This window comes from Diceros bicornis, chromosome 31, assembly GCF_020826845.1.
Source record: "Diceros bicornis minor isolate mBicDic1 chromosome 31, mDicBic1.mat.cur, whole genome shotgun sequence".
Taxonomy (NCBI): domain Eukaryota; kingdom Metazoa; phylum Chordata; class Mammalia; order Perissodactyla; family Rhinocerotidae; genus Diceros; species Diceros bicornis.
In genome coordinates, this window is record NC_080770.1 from 23070123 (window position 1) to 23090041 (window position 19919).

Genomic DNA, 19919 nt, shown 5'->3' on the forward strand with positions numbered 1-19919 from the left:
AGCGGCTCAGAGAGGCTGGGAGTGTGGAAACTTCCCGAAGCAGCCTGCAGACCTCAGAGAACCCAGGTTCTGGGGCCATTAGCATCGGGGCAGACACCCCGCAACCTCCTTGCTCTGGGGTCTCCGGCTGGGGGAAGCCCGACCACCACATTCCCTACATGGTCCTCAGAGCCCCGAGAGGGTAAATGGTGCTCAGTCCTCTTTTAAAGAAGGTTCAGGAGCATGGGCTGCAGTTTAAAAATGGTTCAAGAATGGATTTCGGTGTTTAAATGGCTGGTTAGTTTCGACCACGGGGACATTGCTTGTGTATAGCATTGCTTCCTCCTGACCGTGGGGGACAAATGACCTTTCCTGATATCGGGTCCTACTTGGAGGGGTCACATGTAATTTGCTTCTTTCTATGTAGCAGTGATGCCCCTGATGTGATGAGGGTGGGAGGTGGGGGGCACTCAGAGTGGGCAGAAGTCACAGAGGAGCAGTGAGTGGGGCATGAGGGGACTCAGAATGCTCTGGCAGTAATTTTTGTGTGAATCCTGTGACTTTGGCAAGAGCCAGCTCTGCTTCTGGCTTCCACTTTGGGGGTTATTTAGAGACTTACGCCCACGCACTCACCTACGGGCCCACCCAGCCCTTCCCCTCAGGTGACGTCAACCCCCAATGCTACCCCCTCCCCCCTGGCCCTGGAATAAGCCCACCCAGGATTCCACAGTACAAGGCCAACCCAGCATCCTGTGAGCTGCGATACTAGGGGTCGGAAAATAAGAGCAAACATTCGTTCAGCATCCTCTGTGTGCCTGGCGTCATTGTAGCATTTTCATTTATATACCCACTTTGTACATGGGACAATCTTATGCAGTGGGCGCTGTTATCCGTCAAGCGGGTGCAGCCCCATTTTACAGATGAGGAAACTAAGGCCCTGAGAGGTTAAGGGGGTGGCGGTGCCAGGACTCGTGGCCGCCTGGTCCATGGCCTGTGAGCGTAACCACCATCCACACCCCCTGGCAAGGATGCGTTTGGTCCATCTGCCTCAGGGTTATGGGCCCAGCGTACTCCCATTGCACAATTTGCCTGTCAGAAGGACATACAGACAGGGCCTGAGGTTCCCCAAGGGTTGGGGGGACAGAAGCCATCATACCGGGCTGGCGGAGGAAGGGACAGGGGCCAGCCAGGAACCGCACAGCCCCACCTCCTCCTGGAGAGCCTGGCTCTCTGGAATTTGTCTATATTTAGCAGGTGGCTGGGTAGGAGGCAGATAAGGAGAGCCTGGAGAGGGGAGGGCCCCTTATATAGTGCTGGGGGTCGGGTCCCCGCTCAGATCCTCCCTGGGTGGCCTGTGCCTGCTCGGTTCCTGGCGTGACCTCTCTCAAGATGCCTGAACCAGGGAAGAAGCCAGGTAGCTCAGGCATGGGGTTGAGGCTGAGTATGGGGCAGGGAGGGCTAGGGAGCTCTACAATTGGGTGGCAGGCCTCGGAGCGAGTTCCTGAGGGGGTTGGTGAGGACGAGGCCTCTGAGCCCCAGAGCAGGGAGACTGTCCTTCTGGGGTCTTTTTTTTGACTCTTGGTTTCTCCTTCCCTTCCTTCCGGTGAGGGTAAACCAGGGTCAGGGGCACAGGGAGGGGAGACAGCCAGGCAGGAAGCCCCCAGGGCCGTCACCCCACTCTCAGGACACAGGGGGCCGCCTCCCCTGCCCCGTCCCCATCTCCTTCTGCAGCAAGGCTAGGCCTGGGCTTGCCTTTTGGGAAAAGGCAGCTGCAGGCAGGAGCCCAGCTTGAGTCTAGACCTGAGCCAGGCTCAGGAACGCTCTTGGACAAGTCCCTCCCTCCCTGGCTCTCAGTTTCCCCATCTGTACGAGGAGGGTTTGGGTTGGTTCCTTCCAGCTGTGAGATTCTCTGTACCCCTGTGGCCCCGACACCAGGCGTGGCCCCCCCGTTGAGGTCATTCAGCCTCTTTGCTCTGGGAGAGGACAGTCAAGGGGCCCCTGGGACCCGGCCAAGGGCAGAGAAAGTCACAGCTCAGAAGCCTGGTCCTGGCCTGTGCCCTCACTGAGGTTGTCCAGGGCAGGCATCCAGCCCCCAGCCCCCTCCCAGGCCAGCTTTATCTCAGTTGCTGATTCTCAGCCTAAGGCCCCTGGAGGACAAATTTAGCCACATCCAAATAGGCAGAGTACCCGTCCCTTGCCAAGGGCCCCAGATGGTGGGGGAAAGGGGCTGGGCTCCCCCGGGCAGGGAGGGTGGGTATCCAGGGACTCACCTGCAAAACTCTCATGTGGAGGTTAGGACCACAACCCTGGCTGTCCTGCCTACTGGCTGTGTGATCTTGTGAGGTCACTTAATCTCTCTGAGCCTCGGTGTCCTCATCTGAGAAATGGGCATAATAACCACCATAATAACCACTCCTACCTCATAGGGCTGTTGGAGCATTAAATGAGGTGATGCATTCAAGTGCTTATCACTATATTTAATAAGAGGGGCTGCAGGGGCGGGATGCGTGGACAAGCCAGAGGCCCCTGCAGCCTCCATTGTCCCCTCAGTCTCAGCCTTCAGCAAGAAGCCACGGTCAGCGGAGGTGGCCGCCGGCAGCTCTGCTGTGTTCGAGGCCGAGACAGAGCGGGCAGGACTGAAAGTGCGCTGGCAGCGGAGGGGCAGTGACATCAGTGCCAGCGACAAGTACGGCCTGGCAGCCGAGGGCACGCGGCACACACTGACAGTGCGGGATGTGGGCCCTGCCGACCAGGGGTTCTATGCAGTCATCGCTGGCTCCTCCAAGGTCAAGTTTGAGCTCAAGGTCACAGAGCCAGGTAACACCCTAGTCAGCCCTCCCTGAGGTCTGAGCTTCTGGGGAGAGGGGCAGCCCCACCACCGCTCCCTTGCCCAAGGTGTAAGAGGTGCTTTCCTGTTTTCTCGCCCTTGCTCTGGCCATGACCTCTGCCAGGAGTGCTTTTTCCCCATTTCTGCAGCAGGGCCTCTCTGAGTGCCCCCATGTGGCTCCCTGGCCTGTTCCAGCCCTTGCGGAGGTGGGGAAATTCAGAGGTGCACAAGGCATAACACTGCCCTCCTGGTGGACGCACGCACACTGGGAACCTGGTGGGCTACGTGCGCTGGCAGGGAAGCCCCGGGAGCTGTGGGCGCAGAGGAAGCTCCAGCCCAGCCTGGGGGCTGGATCACGACCGAAGCCTGGGGAAGGAGAGGAGGGATGGACCTCAGAGCTGTTCAGGGCAGACCCACCGGGACGTGGGCACAGATGGTCTGCGAGGGTGAGGAGATAGGCGAGATGCAGGCCAGATGGTGCTCTGCACACACAGAGTATTTAATGAGCCTGCAAAGACTGAGGAGGGAGGGCCGGCCTGGTGGCGCAAGCGGTTGAGTGCGCGCGCTCCGTTGCGGCAGCCCGGGGTTTGCGGGTTCGGATCCTGGGCGCGCACCGATGCACCGCTTGTCAGGCCATACTGTGGCGGCGTCCCGTATAAAGTAGAGGAAGATGGGTACGGATGTAGCCCAGGGCCAATCTTCCTCAGCAAAAAGAGGAGGATTGGCAGATGTTAGCTCAGGGCTGATCTTCCTCACACACAAAAAAAGACTGAGGAGGGATCGGGAACAAGAGGAGGGGTCTCTGGTTAGAAGCTGCTCCACGACCCCCGCCACTGATTCCCCTCCAGAGAAGGCAGAACCTGTGCCGGGCCCTCCTCCTGCCCCTGCCGAGGCTCCTGGAGTCCCCGGAGAAGCCGTGGCCTCAGCCACTGAGGGGGCAGGAGGCTCCCCGAGTCCCAAAGGTGAGATGGTGGGCAGGGTGGGCCACAGCCAGCAGTGGGGGTGTCCCAGGGCAGGTCTCAAAGGCCTCTCTTCCCAGGGTCAAGCTTAGCGGCCCCTGATGGCCCTGACGACCCCATCGGCCTCTTTGTGATGCGGCCACAGGATGGTGAGGTGACCGTGGGTGAGTGTGGGGCTCCTGCACCCAGGAGTGGGGTGGGGAGGGAGGCGGCAGGGCATCCCCCAAGCCCAGCCTGTCACCCTTCTCCTGCAGGCGGCAACATCACCTTCTCAGCCCGCGTGGCCGGGGCCAGCCTCCTAAAACCGCCCGTGGTCAAGTGGTTCAAGGGCAAGTGGGTGGACCTGAGCAGTAAGGTGGGCCAGCACCTCCAGCTGCACGACAGCTACGACCGGGCCAGCAAGGTGGGGCCTGGGGGCACCGGGAGGCTCAGGGGCCCCGTGCAAAGGGGACATGGAGAGCCTGCGGGGGGCACAGGGGCACCATGAGACCAGAGGCACACAGGAGGAGCAAAGAAGGGGCATGGGGCGCCTGGGAAGCAGGTTGGGGCACCAGGGGCACACGGGGAGCATGGGGAGGCTCAGGGGACCTGCGGGGCTTGGGGGCCCAGGGAGTCGGGAAGGCTGGGGGACATCGTGAAGCATGGGGGGCACCAGCCAGTGAGAGCAGAAAGCCCCTGGATGGATGGGTATCAGAGCTCAAGGGACCCTCAGTGACCAACCAGAACAATTCTTCATTATACAGATGAACCAAAGCTTTCAAGGTTGTTGTTGCTGGTCTGATGTCACTCAGAGCCAGGCCTAGAACCTGTGCTTTGACTCCCAGCCTCTGCTCCTTTCACTCTTGCACAGTCCTGGTTCAGGCAAGGGGGCCTCTGGCAGGGCAGGGCCGACCTGTTCAATTGTGTGGGCTGTGCACTGCACAAAAGTGGCTCATCTTAAGTGAACGCCGTTTGCCTTGGAGTCGTCACAGATTTATATTTTATCACCACCCTGTGCCAGCAGATGGCAGTCATGTGTCTTGAGAAGGCCTTCCATTTTCTATTTGCATATAACTGTACGGGTTAACTAAACCCTGAGGGGTAAAAAGGTTGGTGGCCATTAGCCAGCATTAGGGGTGAAGGGCCTTGTCTTCTGGCCCCCGATCTCCCTGACACCTCACCCCCACAGGTCTACCTGTTTGAGCTGCACATCACAGATGCCCAGGCCACCTTTGCTGGCGGCTACCGCTGTGAGGTGTCCACCAAGGACAAATTTGACAGCTGCAACTTCAACCTCACCGTCCACGGTGAGGGGGACCCTGGTGTCTGTCGTGGGCTCGGGGTCCCCACGGGTCCCCGCGCCTGCCTCCATTTCCCAACACTGTGGAGGGTGCCAGTCCCGGCCAGACAACTGCTGACCACACGCCCAATGCCACTCATGCAGGGGCGTGAAGGAAATCCGAGGAGGTGTCCAGGGGTGGGGTGGGGTCTGACGGCCAAGTCCGGATGTTGTCTAGGGTCTAATCATCCTGGTGTCCGGGGTCCTGGCACACGTGACCAGGTGAAGGGCAAGTCGAGAGAGGAGTGGGAGATCAACCACCTCTAAGGGATTGGGGACCATAACCTGCTCCACCTCCCTGGTACCTCGTCCCTGGAAAGGCTCAGAGTGTGGGGGCCTGGGGCAGAAGCCCACTCTCAGGAGGTTGTGGGTGGGCAGGTCTGCGATACTCAGAGATCCCAGGGCAGGGCTTCTGGGATGGCCCCTGGGAAGCCCCCTTCCCTGCCTCATTTTCCTCTTTGAACCCAGAGGCCATCGGCCCCGGAGACCTGGACCTCCGCTCAGCTTTCCGCCGCACGTGAGTGGCCATCTCTCCTCGGGGCCTGGGGGAGGCCGGTGCGGGGGTCTGAGGCCCCTTGGGCTCAGGGCTGGGGTAATGTGGGGGGGTCAGGGCTGGGGGTGATGGGGGTGATGTGGGGGGTCAGGGCTGGAGGTGATGGGGGGTTGGGGGGTCAGAGCTGGAGGTGATGGGGGGTGATGTGGGGGGTCAGGGCTGGAGGTGATGGGGGTGATGTGGGGGGTCAGGGCTGGGGGTGATGTGGGGGGCAGAGCAGAAGTTTATGGGAATGGGGGAGAGCAAGCTCCCCTGGGCAGGTGAGGAACCGGGTCTAACCCCCACAGGAGCCTGGCTGGAGGTGGTCGGCGGATCAGGTACTCCTCCCCTGGCCCCTACCTCCCCCATACACAGGCCCTGGGGGTCTGAGATGGGCGGGGAGCCCCCATCTGGCCAGAGTCTCTTCCTCTTCCTCTACCCACCCCCACCCACCCCCTCCCAGCTCCCAAGTCCCTTCTAGTTGGCTCCACTAGGGGGTCCCTCACTGGGGGTCCCTCTCCATTAGTGACAGCCACGAGGACGCTGGGACACTGGACTTCAGCTCGCTGCTGAAGAAGAGGTGAGCCCCTGGGTAGCAGCTCCTGGGGCAGGTGGTGAGAGCTGGCTTCAAATCCCAGCACTGTGCTTTTTCAGCTGTGAGGCCCTGAGCAGGTCACTGTACCTCTCTGAGCTGGTTTCCTTGTCTGTCAAATGGGACGATCCTGGTGTTGGCAAGAGTCAGAGGGCTCTGTAGACATTATGTCCTGTGAACTGACATCCTCCCAGTGTCCCCCACGACCACCCCACGCTTGAGTCTGTGATAGCTTACCGCAGTAGGCTCTGGGGACCCAGCAGAAGCTGGGAGAGGGCCCCAGAGCCGCAGGATTTGCCCACCCAGCCCAGCCCAGCTGACTCATGTCCTTTCCGCCCTCTCCCTCCCTCTCCTGGACCCTGCATTACTGCCGATGCTGCTGCTGCCCAGAGAGTAAGCATCAGGGTGGGGGGCTTTGGGGTAGCAGGGCGCTGGCGGGGCCCCGTGCCCATCCCTGCCGCGGTAAGTTAGTGAGAGATGGGGCTGGGGTCAGACAGGCCTGGGTGACGATCCCCACTGACGGAGGCAAGTTGCCGAGCCACAGGTTCTCCCGACACCCACCTGCCAGGCTCAGGAGGAATAGGCACGGCGACTGTGCAGGGGCCCCATAGGTGGCCCGTGAATGGAGGGGCGTGGGTGCGGGGAGGAGGCATGAGGTGAGGCCCCAGGGGCTGCCGTCTCAGGTCTTTGGGGGGAGGTGGCCCACGCCTCTAATGTGTCCACTGCCTTTCTGCCCCACCCGGAGCAGGAGTTTACGGCCCCCGCGGTGAGTGCCCGATGAAGCTCAGCACCCATCACCCCCTACATCTGCCAGGACCCCTCCCTAACCCTGACCCTCCTACTGACCTTAAACCCCCTTGATCCCCGGTACTGGCCCCGACAAATGCGGGCTGAAGCGGCCCCACCAGAAGGGAAAGGGCAGAGGGGCAGGGGCAGCAACAGCTCCTTGGTTCTGGGCCCCAGGAAGCCCCACCCCAGGGTGGGGAGGGGGCTGAAGTCCTGCCCTGGCCCCCGGGATCCCCTGAAGCCTCTGGGCATGGACTGCGGGACACAGGGACCTGAGGCTGGAGGCCCCGGCCGAGGAGGACGTGTGGGAGATCCTGCGGCAGGCGCCCCCGTCCGAATACGAGCGCATCGCCTTCCAGCACGGCATCACCGACCTGCGCGGCATGCTCAAGAGACTCAAGGGCATGAAGCGCGATGAGAAGAGCACAGGTTAGCCCTCCCCCTCTGTGCAAAAGGAGAGGGTGCAGGTTAGCCCCCCACCCCTTCACACACACAGAAAGAGAGAAGAGTCCAGTTTAGCCCAGAGACACCCAGGAAAGGAGAAGAGCCCAGGTTAACCCCCTTCTTGTGTCGGAAAATACAGGAGTGCCCAGGTTAGCCCCTTTCCATGCAGAAAAAGAGCAGGGCAAAGGTTAGCCCTGGGATACCACAAGGAAAAGGAGAGAGCACAGGTTAGCCCTCCTCACGGAGTAAAAACCAGGCAACTCCTGCTTCCCTCATCCGCCCTTGGAAAGAAAAGAAGCCTGCTTAACCCTGGCCACATCCAAGAAAAAGGGAAGAAGCCAGTTTAGTCTAGAGACCCTCACCTGGGAAGAGAGACAAGCCCGGTTAATCTTCCTCACAGGCAAACAGAACAAAACAAATGAAACAGCTGCACAGGGCTAGCTCCCACCCCAAGGCCAGTCAGAGGAGAGGGCTCAGGCTAGCCCTTTCCCATCAAGGGGTTCACAGTGTGGACATGAGCCCCCGGAAAGTGAGCCAGGAAAGCAGGGTCCTCGCCTGCCCACTAGGTGGGGGACACCCAGCAGGAGCAGAAAAACGGGGCTTGCTCTTAAAACAGAGTCCAGAGGTAGAGAAGGTCCATTCATCCTGTCACTTGTTCTCCTGCCAAGCTTCTGTCTTTCTGGAATCCCCTAGGTCTATCCCTGAGCTGAGCAGGTGGGGCAGGGACAGGGACAAAGAGAGAGACAAGGAGGCGAATGGCACCTAGAACAGACAGAGATAAAGAAACAGTCACAGCGGAGACAGAGAGAGAAAGGAGAAGCAAGGAGGGGCTGGAGGGAGGACCCGGGCCCTCTGCCCCAGCCGGGTCGGGTGGGGGGTGAGCCTTCTGCGCCTGGGCCGGCCCGGGAACAGAGGTGGTGGGGTGGCGGGGGCTGAGGGGTGGCGCTCAGCCTTTCAGAAGAAGCTGGAGCCGGCCTACCAGGTGAGCAAGGGCCACAAGATCCGGCTGACCGTGGAGCTGGCCAACCCCGACGCGGAGGTCAAGTGGCTTAAGAACGGACAGGAGATCCAGATGAGTGGCAGGTGCGGCCGGGGCGGGGAGCAGGTCCTGGGGTGGGGGAGCCCTCAGGGGAGACTGCTGTTCCCCAGCTCTGCTCTCCCTGCCTCTCTCTCCATCTCTGTTTCTCCATCTTTCCCCACTCCTCTCTCCCTCTGGGTCTAATTTCCCATCTTCCTGTCTCTGTTTCTTCTTCTTTTCCTCTCGGTCTCACTTCCTCCCATCGGGGATGCTCCAATGGCCCCTTCTGTTCACAGCAAGTAAGGCGCAGCTCCTGGAAGGCTTGGGGTGGGGGCACAGGGGTCCTGATGGCGGGTTTGATGGAGGCACCCGGGGCCCAAGAGGTGAGTCCATGGCTCTCCCGCCACTCCCCCGCGGCCCCCGTCCAGGTACATCTTCGAGTCCATCGGCGCCAAGCGTACCCTGACCATCAGCCAGTGCTCGCTGGCAGACGATGCGGCCTACCAGTGCGTGGTGGGCAGCGAGAAGTGCAGCACGGAGCTCTTCGTCAGAGGTGGGCCCGGAACCCTAGGACCCTGGGGCCCTGGGAGGGGAGGGCTACAGAGGGGCCCGGGCATCATGCTCTCTCTGCCTTGACAGAGCCCCCTGTGCTGATCACGCGGCCCCTGGAGGACCAGCTGGTGATGGTGGGACAGCGGGTGGAGTTTGAGTGTGAGGTGTCCGAGGAGGGGGCCCAGGTCAAGTGGTGAGTGCCAGAGGCGTGGGGCCGGGCTGGGGGGCCGGGGGGCATCCCCAGAGGAGACCACGGCACTAGCTGCCCCCACACTGGCCAGGCTGAAGGATGGGGTGGAGCTGACCCGGGAGGAGACTTTCAAATACCGGTTCAAGAAGGACGGGCAGAGACACCACCTGATCATCAATGAGGCGACGCTGGAGGACGCCGGGCACTACGAGCTGCGCACCAGCGGGGGCCAGGCGCTGGCCGAGCTCATTGTGCAAGGTGAGGCCCACGGGGGCAGGGGGGAGCACACGAGGCTTCAGGAACTTGGGGCCCCCCAGCCACGTACGGGAATCAGGCAAACCCAGGATCGAGGCCTGTGTGACCTTGGCCAAGTCACTTTGACACCCTGAGCCTCACCTTTCTCGTCTGTAAAATGGGGATGCTGAAGTGGCCATCGCAGAGGGTATGGGAGGGTCAGATGGGCCTGGTTAGCGCCACACACACACACACGCACACACACACACACGAGTTTCCTTGTCACGCTCATGCATGCACATGCATGTATTTTCATGTGCCCGTGTGATCTCTACCGGGATTCACGCCCACACCCACACACACCCTCCCCAGCTCACTGGCTCTGCCCTGCCCCCCAGAGAAAAAGCTGGAGGTCTACCAGAGCATTGCGGACTTGACGGTGGGCGCCAAGGACCAGGCCGTGTTCAAGTGTGAGGTGTCGGACGAGAACGTGCGGGGAGTGTGGCTGAAGAACGGAAAGGAGCTGGTGCCTGACAGCCGCATAAAGGTGTCCCACATCGGGCGGTGAGTGTGCGGGGCTCAGCCCAGTGAAGATGGGGGCAGGATGATGGGACAGGCAGAGACAGGCGGAGAGACAGACATCACACAGAGACAGAGAGACACACACACATACAGACTGAGACCCACACACATACAGACTGAGACAGAGAGAGAGACAGAGACAGACAGACACAGAGAGACAGAGGGAGAAACAGACAGAGACAGACAGACAGACATAGGACAGAGACTGAAAGAGAGAGATAGAGACAGAGTGAGAGAGACAGAGACTGAGATACAGACACACAGAGTCAGAGGGAGAAACACAGAGTCAGAGATGGAGATGAACAAAAAGAGACAGATACACAGACAGAGACAGGACAGAGACTGAAATAGAGAAAAAGAAAAAGAGATTATATAGAGAGAGACAGAGACAGACAGAGACAGAGAGATAAGGAGAGACAGAAGCATACAGAGGAGAGTCCATCAGAGACAGAAAAGGATGGAGACAGACACGAAGAACAAGCAGTGAGAGAGAGAGACAGGCTGGGAGCCCCCCGGCCACCTCCCCCAGACTCGTGACCAGGGCAGGGCGGGAGGCCATGAAGGAGGTCGGCTCTGGCCAGGGGCCCTCACTCTCCCCCACACTCTTACTCATGCCGCGGGCATCTGGGCCGGCCCGTGCTGGGCCCAAGGTCACGGAGATTAATGAGACCAGCCCCTGCCCAGTCTCCATAGGCCCAGCCAAGGGGACACCTCTACACTGCCTACCTAGCTCCCTACCACCTCTAGCTCCCTACCAACACGAGAGAGAGCTAGAAAATTCAAAAATAGAGAAAGAAAGCATTTAAAACACCAGAACACCAGTGAGCTAGGATGTGGTGAGGGCCCCCTGGAGCCCTGGCTAGGGTGAGGCTAAGGATGTGTGGTCCAGTGGGGTCCCCCTGAGCCACCGCTGCCCCGCAGGGTCCACAAACTGACCATTGACGACGTCACGCCTGCAGACGAGGCTGACTACAGTTTTGTGCCCGAGGGCTTCGCCAGCAACCTGTCGGCCAAGCTCCACTTCATGGGTGAGCTGGCGTCCACATCGGGGTGGGCCCCTGTTGCCCGGCCCCACCTTTGCCCTGGTGCCACTTGCTCTCCCTTCTCTTGCAGAGGTCAAGATTGACTTTGTGCCCAGGCAGGGTGAGTCTTGGGGCCCCTGTGTGCTGCCTCCCTGCACCCCACCCCGCTTGTGTCTCCCCTCTACTCACAGAGGGAACAGCAAGACCCAGGAGTGGGGACCCTGAGACCAGCCCCAGCTCTGGCACTTGTGACCACGGGCCAATTATAAACTCTCTGAGCCTCAGTTTCCTCATCTCTAAAATGGGAATCCTGCTGTGCCTCCTCCATGGGGCTGTAGGAAAGATGAGATGAGATGGTGTGAGCTGTCAAATGGCGTCACAAATGTGAGATCTTATTATTAAATCTTTTCTGCCTTTAGAAGTACCTCTCCTGCTTTTACATTAAACTTGAATCAGGCATTTTAGGATCCTAACTTCAGGAGAGTAGTCCAGGCTGAGGCGTCCTCTAGGTCAGTGCTTTGCAAACTGGGTTCACTTCATAGGATGCTCCATTAGAAAGGGTTCCGTAGTGAAATAAGTTTGGGAAACACCGAACACTTGGTCTACCTCTTGCTGATTCAGAAGGTGCATTGGGATGTCGAAGGCTCTGAAAAATCCTATGGTAAAGAAACCTGCTTAACTTTGTTTAATCCAGGGTTTCCTAATTTATTTAGCCCTGGAACCGTTTTTTCTTCCTTCTGGAAGGACATCGGTGTTCCCCCAAACACAGTTTGAGAAATGCTACACTAGGCAACCTGATGTTACAAACCTTCCTGAGAACTTCGGGGGTCATGAGAATGTTCTAGATCTTGATTGGGTGGTGGTTACACAGGTGTATACATTGTCAAAACTCATCAAGCTGTATGCTCACACTCGGCATTTTATTGTGTGTAAATTATACCTCAATAAAACTGGTTAAAAATACAGCAAACAACCAGGGGCACGAGCTCCTTCCAGGCTCTCCCTGTTTCTTGGGCGTTGGGTCCCTTCTCCTTTCTCTGACCTATGCCATCTCCCCCCAGAACCTCCCAAGATCCACCTGGACTGCCCAGGCCGCGTGCCAGACACCATCGTGGTTGTGGCTGGCAACAAGCTACGCCTGGATGTCCCTATCTCTGGGGACCCTGCTCCCACTGTGATCTGGCAGAAGACCATCCCACAGGTACTGTGGATCCCTTCTCCACTTCCCCATCTGTAAAATGGGTGCGTGGGACCCAATGAGCCCTGGGACCTGCTCCCACGCCACCCCCAGCCCACATGTGCCCACCCTACAGCGGGCCACCAACTGGGAGCACAGAGGCTCAGCTGGTTGGGAGGTGGGCCCGGTGGGCAGCAGAGGGGCCTCTGGGCAGAGATTCCCTCCACGCTGAGTCAGCTCCTCGTCCCCTACTTGCCTCCTGCTATGCTCCCAGGTGAATAAGGTCCGGGCTGGGCCAGCCCCCGATGCCCCAGGCGATGCAGATGCCAGTGACGAGTGGGTGTTTGACAGGAAGGTGAGTGAGGCTGAAAGTGGGGCATGGCTTGTTTGCCTCCATCATTTTCTGCCCACGTGGTATCCAGCCTTGGGCGAGGTGGATATCCATCTCAAGAAGGTGCCACATCTGGCCAGGTGTGCTCCTGCCCCAGGCAGAGTCTCCACGGGGCCCTCACGTCTCAGTCAGGCATGTGTTCACACCCTCAACATTGCCAGGAAGCCCTCATGACTGGGCCACTCCCTGGCTCCCATCTTCCTGAGCCGACCTCCACTTCATGCTTCCTCCCATCCAGAGCGTGGGTTTCCCTGGCACTTTTCGGTAAGAGTTGCTGCCCAGGGCGCCGCTCAGGTCAGCTCCTCCTCCTCCGTGCACCGCTGGTTCCTCTACCCAGCCAAAGTCTTGCAGAGAGAAATGGACAGAGATGGACAGAAAGAGACAGACACACAGACAGAGATAGGACAGAGACAGAGTGAGAGAGACTGAGACTAAGATACACACAGACAGAGATAGGACAGAGACAGAGTGAGAGAGACTGAGACTAAGATACAGACACACAAAACTCACCATAGCTCTGTGAGGTCATGTTATTCCCATTCGGCAGATAAGGAAACTGAGGCAGAGAGAGGATAGGTGATTGCCTGAAGTTCTATCACAAAGCTAGAGCTAGAGCTTGAGGTCCTTGCCCTGGTGCCTCGCCCAAGGCGGGTGCTAAATGAAGGGTTTGGGACTAGGCGCTCACGTGGGCGCAGTTTCCACTCAGACCGCATCTTCCCCATGGACCCTGCACTGAGCTCCGTTCCCATCTCTGGGCTTTCAGCCGTTGCAGAGGCTGTAGAAGCCTCTGGGGTCCAACTTGGGCCCTTCCTCCCAGCTTCCCCTCGCCCCCTAGCTACTGTGTGAGACGGAGGGCCGCGTCCGAGTGGAGACCACCAAGGACCGCAGCATCTTCACTGTCGAGGGGGCAGAGAAGGAAGATGAGGGTGTCTACATCGTCACAGTGAAGAACCCCGTGGGCGAGGACCAGGTCAACCTCACAGTCAAGGTCATCGGTGAGGCCAGCCTGCCCGGGTCCAGACGGGGAAGACAGGGGCAACCAGGGTGGGCTCATCCATTAATTCGTTTAGTCGCTCAACAAACATTCCGAGGCCTGCTCTTGGATCCATGGAGAGGATTGGGGCTGGGACATGGGTGAATGTGGGCAGTGGGGAGCCATAAAGAGTTGATCGCAAGCTGGTGACATGATCAGAACTGCATTCTAGAAATGGCTCTGGGGGTGGTGGGGGCAGCCTGCAGCTGTTGGCTGGGGTGATGAGGGAATGAGCCACATTGGCCCCGGGCCCGGGCAGGGCTGATGTGTGTCCACCCCCCACAGATGTGCCGGATGCCCCTGCAGCCCCCAAGATCAGCAATGTGGGCGAGGACTCCTGCACGGTGCAGTGGGAGCCGCCCACCTATGATGGCGGGCAGCCTGTCCTGGGTGAGTCGAGGGCACTGGGGGCAGAGCCGAGGGCCGGGGGTACGGCAGTGCCTGGGCCCCAGACCAGAGCTCCCCGCTCCCCGTCGTCAGGCTACATCCTGGAGCGCAAGAAGAAGAAGAGCTACCGGTGGATGCGGCTCAACTTCGACCTGCTGCGGGAGCTGAGCCTCGAGGCGAAGCGCATGATCGAGGGCGTGGTGTACGAGATGCGTGTCTATGCGGTCAACGCCATCGGCATGTCCAGGCCCAGCCCTGCCTCCCAGCCCTTCATGCCTATCGGTGAGCCTGCCTGGCCCGGCACTGCCCCCACGCCGTCCCCGGTCAAGGGGCCCCAATAACAGCAGCTGCTCCATGGGCGGCCACCACACTAGGCATTTACGTCCTTGGTCTCACTTAATCCACATTCGGGGATTAATCCTCTTCATCTCACAGATGAAGAGAGTGAGGCTCTGAGAAGTTTACATAACTTGCTCAATGTACCTGGCTAGTAGGGGGTGGAGCTGAGACCACTCTGCCCCTTGGATCACCTCTCCAGCATCACTTTCCACATCTGTACAATGGGGATAATGACAATATCTACTTCACAGAACTGTTGTTAGGATGAAATGAGATAATGTAGGCAGAGCATCTGGCATAGAGCAGGTGCTCAATAAATGTTAACTGTCCCCTGTTCCCCACTCCCTTCAACCAGGGTTTGTCACATATGGCACAGGGTGAGGGCAGTGGGTGCCTGAGGGTCCAAGGGGCGTCTGTCTGTGGAAAGGGCCCTTGACCAGGAATCAAGATTGGGTTTGCTGAGCCAGCACCTTTGTCCCCAAAAGGGCCATCTGGAGTCATCCTCCCTCCCTGAAACCTCAGTTTTCTCATCTGGATAATGGGGTTGAGAGGGTAGAACAGACACCGAGGGTGTGGCACGCTCCCAAGGACGGCTCTCCTACCAGGACATGAGAGTCTGCGGCAGGGGCAGACACAGGGCGGGGGCCCAGCCTGGGGAGACGGCAGGAAGTGGGTGCCTGTGGGGAGCAGGGTCCAAGTTGCTCTCTTCAGGGACTGACTTCCAGTTTCCTCAGCTCTTAGTCAACTCACCTAATCATATAGTGCCAGGAAATTCCCGTGTTGTAGGCTAGTTTCCCCTTAAATTACCTTTATAGCATTTCCCATGCTATCTGACAGAAGTGGCTCCTTCTAAGTGTGCTTGTGTTCTTTTGGGTACCTTTCCCTATTTAGATCTCTCTTTTGTAACTGCTGTTTGTTTTTAAGCCTTTCTAGAGACATGTCTTTTAATGGAGCTGAAATCTCTCTTAAAGTGCCTGAAAGCCAGTCAAAGGGCAGCTCCTCCCTTTGTGACTGGCGGGTGGTTGAGGGTCTGGGCCATGGTCCTGCAGACCTCTCTCTGACCTCCCCTCCGCCCAGGCCCCCCGAGCGAGCCCACCCACCTGGCGGTGGAGGATGTCTCCGACACCACGGTCTCCCTCAAGTGGCGGCCCCCGGAGCGCGTGGGAGCTGGGGGCCTGGACGGCTACAGCGTGGAGTACTGCCACGAGGGCTGTGAGTGGCCCCCAGCCCCGGCCCTCCTCCTGGCACCTTCTCTGAACCGCCCCCCAGGCCAGGCCCCTGTCACCTGCTGGGGCCCTATCTGCAGTGGAGGCCCCAGCCACCAGAGAGGGGGGCAGCAGGAGGGCGTGTCGATGCTGACGCTGCCCATGCCTGTGCCTCCCCCGCCCGCCCAGGCTCAGAGTGGGTGGCTGCCGTGCAGGGGCTGACGGAGCACACGTCGATGCTGGTGAAGGACCTGCCCACGGGGGCCCGGCTTCTCTTCCGCGTGCGGGCACACAATGTGGCAGGGCCTGGGGCCCCCGTCACCACCAAGGAGGCCGTGACGGTGCAGGAGATCCTGCGTGAGTGCCCCTCGTGCCGTCACAAGACCTGCCACTGACATGCTGCCCTTTGGCTCCAGTGGAAGTGGGGACAGTCAGGAAGACCCTACTAGAGGGAGGGGTAAACAGAGCATGCCCCAGGCCCAGGGCAAACGTGCTGAGAGGGCCCTCTTGGATTTTCCATGTCAACCCCCAGTTCTGGAACAGGGAAAACGTAGGTCATTATACCATCGTCTCTCAGCTCTGTTCTGAGTCTCTCAGCTCCAACAGGTAGGTATTGTCCACGTGCCCAGGACTGAGCAGTGAGGCCACTTTGGGGTCGGCTTGGCCCATTTGGATCGAATTCCTCTATTCCCAACAAAGATCAATCATGTAATTGGTTCTCAAACTGGGAAGAGGCAGCAAACTGGGGTGCAAACAGCATAGGGTCTAAAAGCCTAGATTTGCATCCTGGCCTGTGACTTACTAGCTGTGTGACCTCAAACAAGTTGCTCACCCTCTCTGATCCCTGCCTCTTGAAGCAGTGTGGTGAGGCTCAGGTGGAAGCAAGAGCTTTGCAAACCATTTGGGGCTGGGGTTAGGGGGAGCTAAAGGAGGGGAGGGCCCAGGAGGCAGCATTTTTCTTAGCCGCAGCTCTCTGGGCCTGCCACAAGAGCGAATGGAGCTGTGGTGCTCCTCAGGCCTGGGGCTGTGGTGAGGCGTCGCTGAGCCGCCCACTCTACCTGCAGAGCGGCCACGGCTCCAGCTGCCCAGGCACCTGCGCCAGACCATCTACAGGCAGGTCGGGGAGCACGTGAACCTCCTCATTCCATTCCAGGTAGGCCTGTTCCCCTTCCCTGTCCCTGTATGTTGTCCACGACTAGTGGCTGGATGTGCTCTGGGCTCACCAGGCCCTAAGGCCTCACCCAGGTATGAGGCTGAGGTAGTGGCTGGACCTCAGGGAGAGCCAGGCTCGCAAGTGAGCTGTCCCTCCCCACAGGGCAAGCCCCGGCCTCAGGTGACCTGGACCAAGGAGGGGCAGCCGCTGGCAGGAGAGGAGGTGAGCATCCGTAACAGCCCCACAGACACCATCCTGTTCATCCGGTCCGCTCGCCGCGCCCACTCTGGCACCTACCAGGTGACGCTGCGCATTGAGAACATGGAGGATGAGGCCACGCTGGTCCTGCAGATCGTTGGTGCGTGGCCCTGGGGCCTCCCACTGGGCCCGCTCACTTCCAGGCCCTGAGCTGGGCTGCCAGGGTCTGGGACCAAGCCTGGGGACCAGCCCAGAGCTCCACACCTTCAGTCCCGGGCCCTCCTCTGGGTTGCCCAGGGCCTCCTGAAGAAGGCAGGCCAGGTCCAGGCTGGCGGGGTGAGGGGCCCCGGAGTCTGGCGTCCCCTGCTCTTACTCAGGCAACATCGAGAGACATGGTATTCCAACTGGTCTACCTCCTGCAGACAAGCCAAGTCCTCCCCAGGACATTCAGGTCGCTGAGGCATGGGGTTTCAATGTGGCCCTGGAGTGGAAGCCACCCCAAGATGATGGCAACACAGAGATCTGGGGCTACACGGTCCAGAAAGCTGACAAGAAGACCATGGTGAGCCCGAGGTCCTGGGCCCCCCACTCACACCCTCCCCAGGGCCAGGCAGACCTGGGCCCAGCTGCCCCTCCCTGTCCTTAAAATGGGCCCGCCTCTCATCCTCCCTCCCTGATCTGGGTCCCTCCACAGTTGGGGTGCAGCTACCAGGGGTACCCAAGAGGAGCCCCTGGCGGGAGTAGGGCCTGGGCCCCCAGAGACCCCTCCCTCTCCTCCACCCCCCAGGAGTGGTTCACGGTCTTGGAGCATTACCGCCACACCCACTGCGTGGTGTCAGAGCTCATCATTGGCAATGGCTACTACTTCCGGGTCTTCAGCCATAACATGGTGGGGCCCAGTGACAAAGCTGCCACCACCAAGGAGCCTGTTTTTATCCCCAGACCAGGTGCTGTACCCTCACTCCCACCCCTGGGAGGCAGCTGGGGCAGGGAGGCAGTGGGAGCAGGGAGGGGAGCCTAGCTTGGTGTGGCACTCTAGGTACAAAGCCCTGTCACCAACAGGCATCAAATATGAGCGTCCCACCTACAAGGCCCTGGACTTCTCCGAGGCCCCAAGCTTCAGCCGCCCCCTGGTGAACCGCTCAGTCATCGCTGGCTACAACGCTACCCTCTGCTGCGCCGTCCGGGGTAGCCCGGAGGTAGAGAACTTCGGGCCCTCATCCAGGCCGACCCTGGAGGCAGGGCTCGGAGGCTCCAACACTGAGTTGTCCTCTCCCTAACCTGTCCCCCTGCTTTCCCTCCACCTCTTGGGGTCAGGGCCAGGCTCCTCTCCCAACACAGGGCCTCAGCACTCTCCATTGGCTGCCTGTTCACTCTCAGCCTCGGGCACAGTTTGGGACTCCAGTGGGAGCCCTCAGAGTAGAAACACAAACGCCAAACGTCTTTCTAGGAACCTGCTAGGTCTCCTCTCAACCTGATGGTTTCCCTCCCTCCCATTACCTGACTTATAGCCCAAGATTTCCTGGTTCAAGAATGGCGTGGACCTGCGACAAGATGCCCGCTTCCGCATGTTCAGCAAGCAGGGAGTGTTGACCCTGGAAATTAGAAAACCTTGCCCCTTTGACGGGGGCGTCTACGTCTGCAGGGCCACCAACTTACAAGGCGAGGCACAGTGTCAGTGCCGCCTGGAGGTGCGAGGTGAGGAACGCGTGGGGCCTGGGCCTGGGGCCGTGGAGGAGGCAGGGCACCTGCTGGGACTCTGCTGTCTGGGCCCAAGCAGCTGCAATGACCCTCATGTCCAGACGGGTACTGGCTTCTGGGCTCTGCTGCCAGGGCTGCTCCCCCAAGCCTTCCGGAAGGCTGGGAGGTGCAACACACCTGTGGCACGGCCTCTTTGTCTCCTGCAGTGCCTCAGTGACCGGGCTGGCTCCCTGGGTAAGGCCAGGTATGTACTCTGCACTACCCTGACACCCAGGGCCCAAATCAGAGGCTGAGCCCTGTGCCCAGGTTCGGGGGCACCGTCAGGAAATGAGGGTGCAAGTAGCTCTTAGCAAGGTTTCAGTCCAACTCACTTACAAGGGAACCTGTGTCACAGGTGAAACCGGATTCCAGCCCATGTGCCAGGAGCCTGGAAGGAAGCTGGACAAGCCACCTTCCTGCTGTCGGATGTGTGGGTGCAAGTGTGTATCCTGGGGCTGGGGAGCATCAGCAGGGCAGTGTGTTATGATGAGCAGGGCTTGTGGGGGGGGGGCTCTGCTCAGACTGAATTGTCAGAGCTCCCAGAAGCTCTCAGATCTGTGGGGCAAAAAGTGGGTGGGCTCAGGAACTGATGGTTGGGCACAGACCTTTCCGGCCTGCCGTGTCTTCTCAGCTGTACGGGCAATAAAGACCAGTGCAGTCAGGGAAATGACTCATTGTCCAACGTGCTTGTTTTCATAAAAAGCAGAGGGAAACAGACTTGACCTTCAGAGCAAACTGAATGCAGGTATTTTGTCTCCCAGATGAGTTAAATGAGGCCCAGAGTGGAATCCTAAACTCACAGAACATTAACGCAGAAAGAACCTCAGTCTTCCCCCACTGCAGACACTCTTCAAACGAGGAAACTGAGGAGGAAAGTGTATTAGCAACAGAGCCAGAAACCCAAGGCTCTCCCGCCTCGTCCCTGTGCTCAGTAGTATCTTTGTCCTGGTGACCATGGTCACAGCACCCTGGACGTCTGTGGGGCAATGCTGAATCTGTGTGGTTCCACGCCCCTAAGGCCTGGAGTGGAGCTGCACCCGGCTGCTTTGGGGTCCCAGTGGGTAACAAGCCCACAGCCCATCTACACCCGTATCCCATTGGGAGAGAGTGATCCTGTCTAGCACAAGACACTGGGAACCAGGAAGATGTAGGGGCCAGGGCCCTACTCTGCTTTTCCCCCTCTGGGGAGCCTAAATCTGATCACCAGTTTCCTTTTGGGAAGAGGAAGACAGCAGGTCTCAGAGGTGCCCTGACCGAGTGT

At 59.4% G+C, this 19919-nt stretch overlaps 1 protein-coding gene across 1 annotated transcript; it reads left to right on the plus strand.

The window, feature by feature from the left end:
• Positions 1–1350: 1350 nt before the first annotated feature.
• On the plus strand, positions 1351–18836 carry MYBPC3 (myosin binding protein C3). Its single transcript, XM_058527329.1, has 32 exons — positions 1351–1393; positions 2530–2796; positions 3655–3768; positions 3846–3929; positions 4020–4168; positions 4934–5051; positions 5552–5600; positions 5924–5953; positions 6142–6195; positions 7262–7422; positions 8388–8520; positions 8752–8754; positions 8884–9008; positions 9095–9200; positions 9289–9455; positions 9830–9995; positions 10935–11041; positions 11127–11156; positions 12097–12236; positions 12487–12567; positions 13439–13598; positions 13922–14026; positions 14117–14305; positions 15440–15574; positions 15757–15924; positions 16632–16720; positions 16883–17078; positions 17341–17480; positions 17706–17865; positions 17981–18117; positions 18430–18616; positions 18826–18836. Exons 1-32 carry the CDS (start codon positions 1369–1371, stop codon positions 18834–18836), a joined length of 3786 nt encoding a protein of 1261 aa, XP_058383312.1. The 5' UTR covers positions 1351–1368.
• The last annotated feature ends 1083 nt before the right edge of the window (positions 18837–19919 follow it).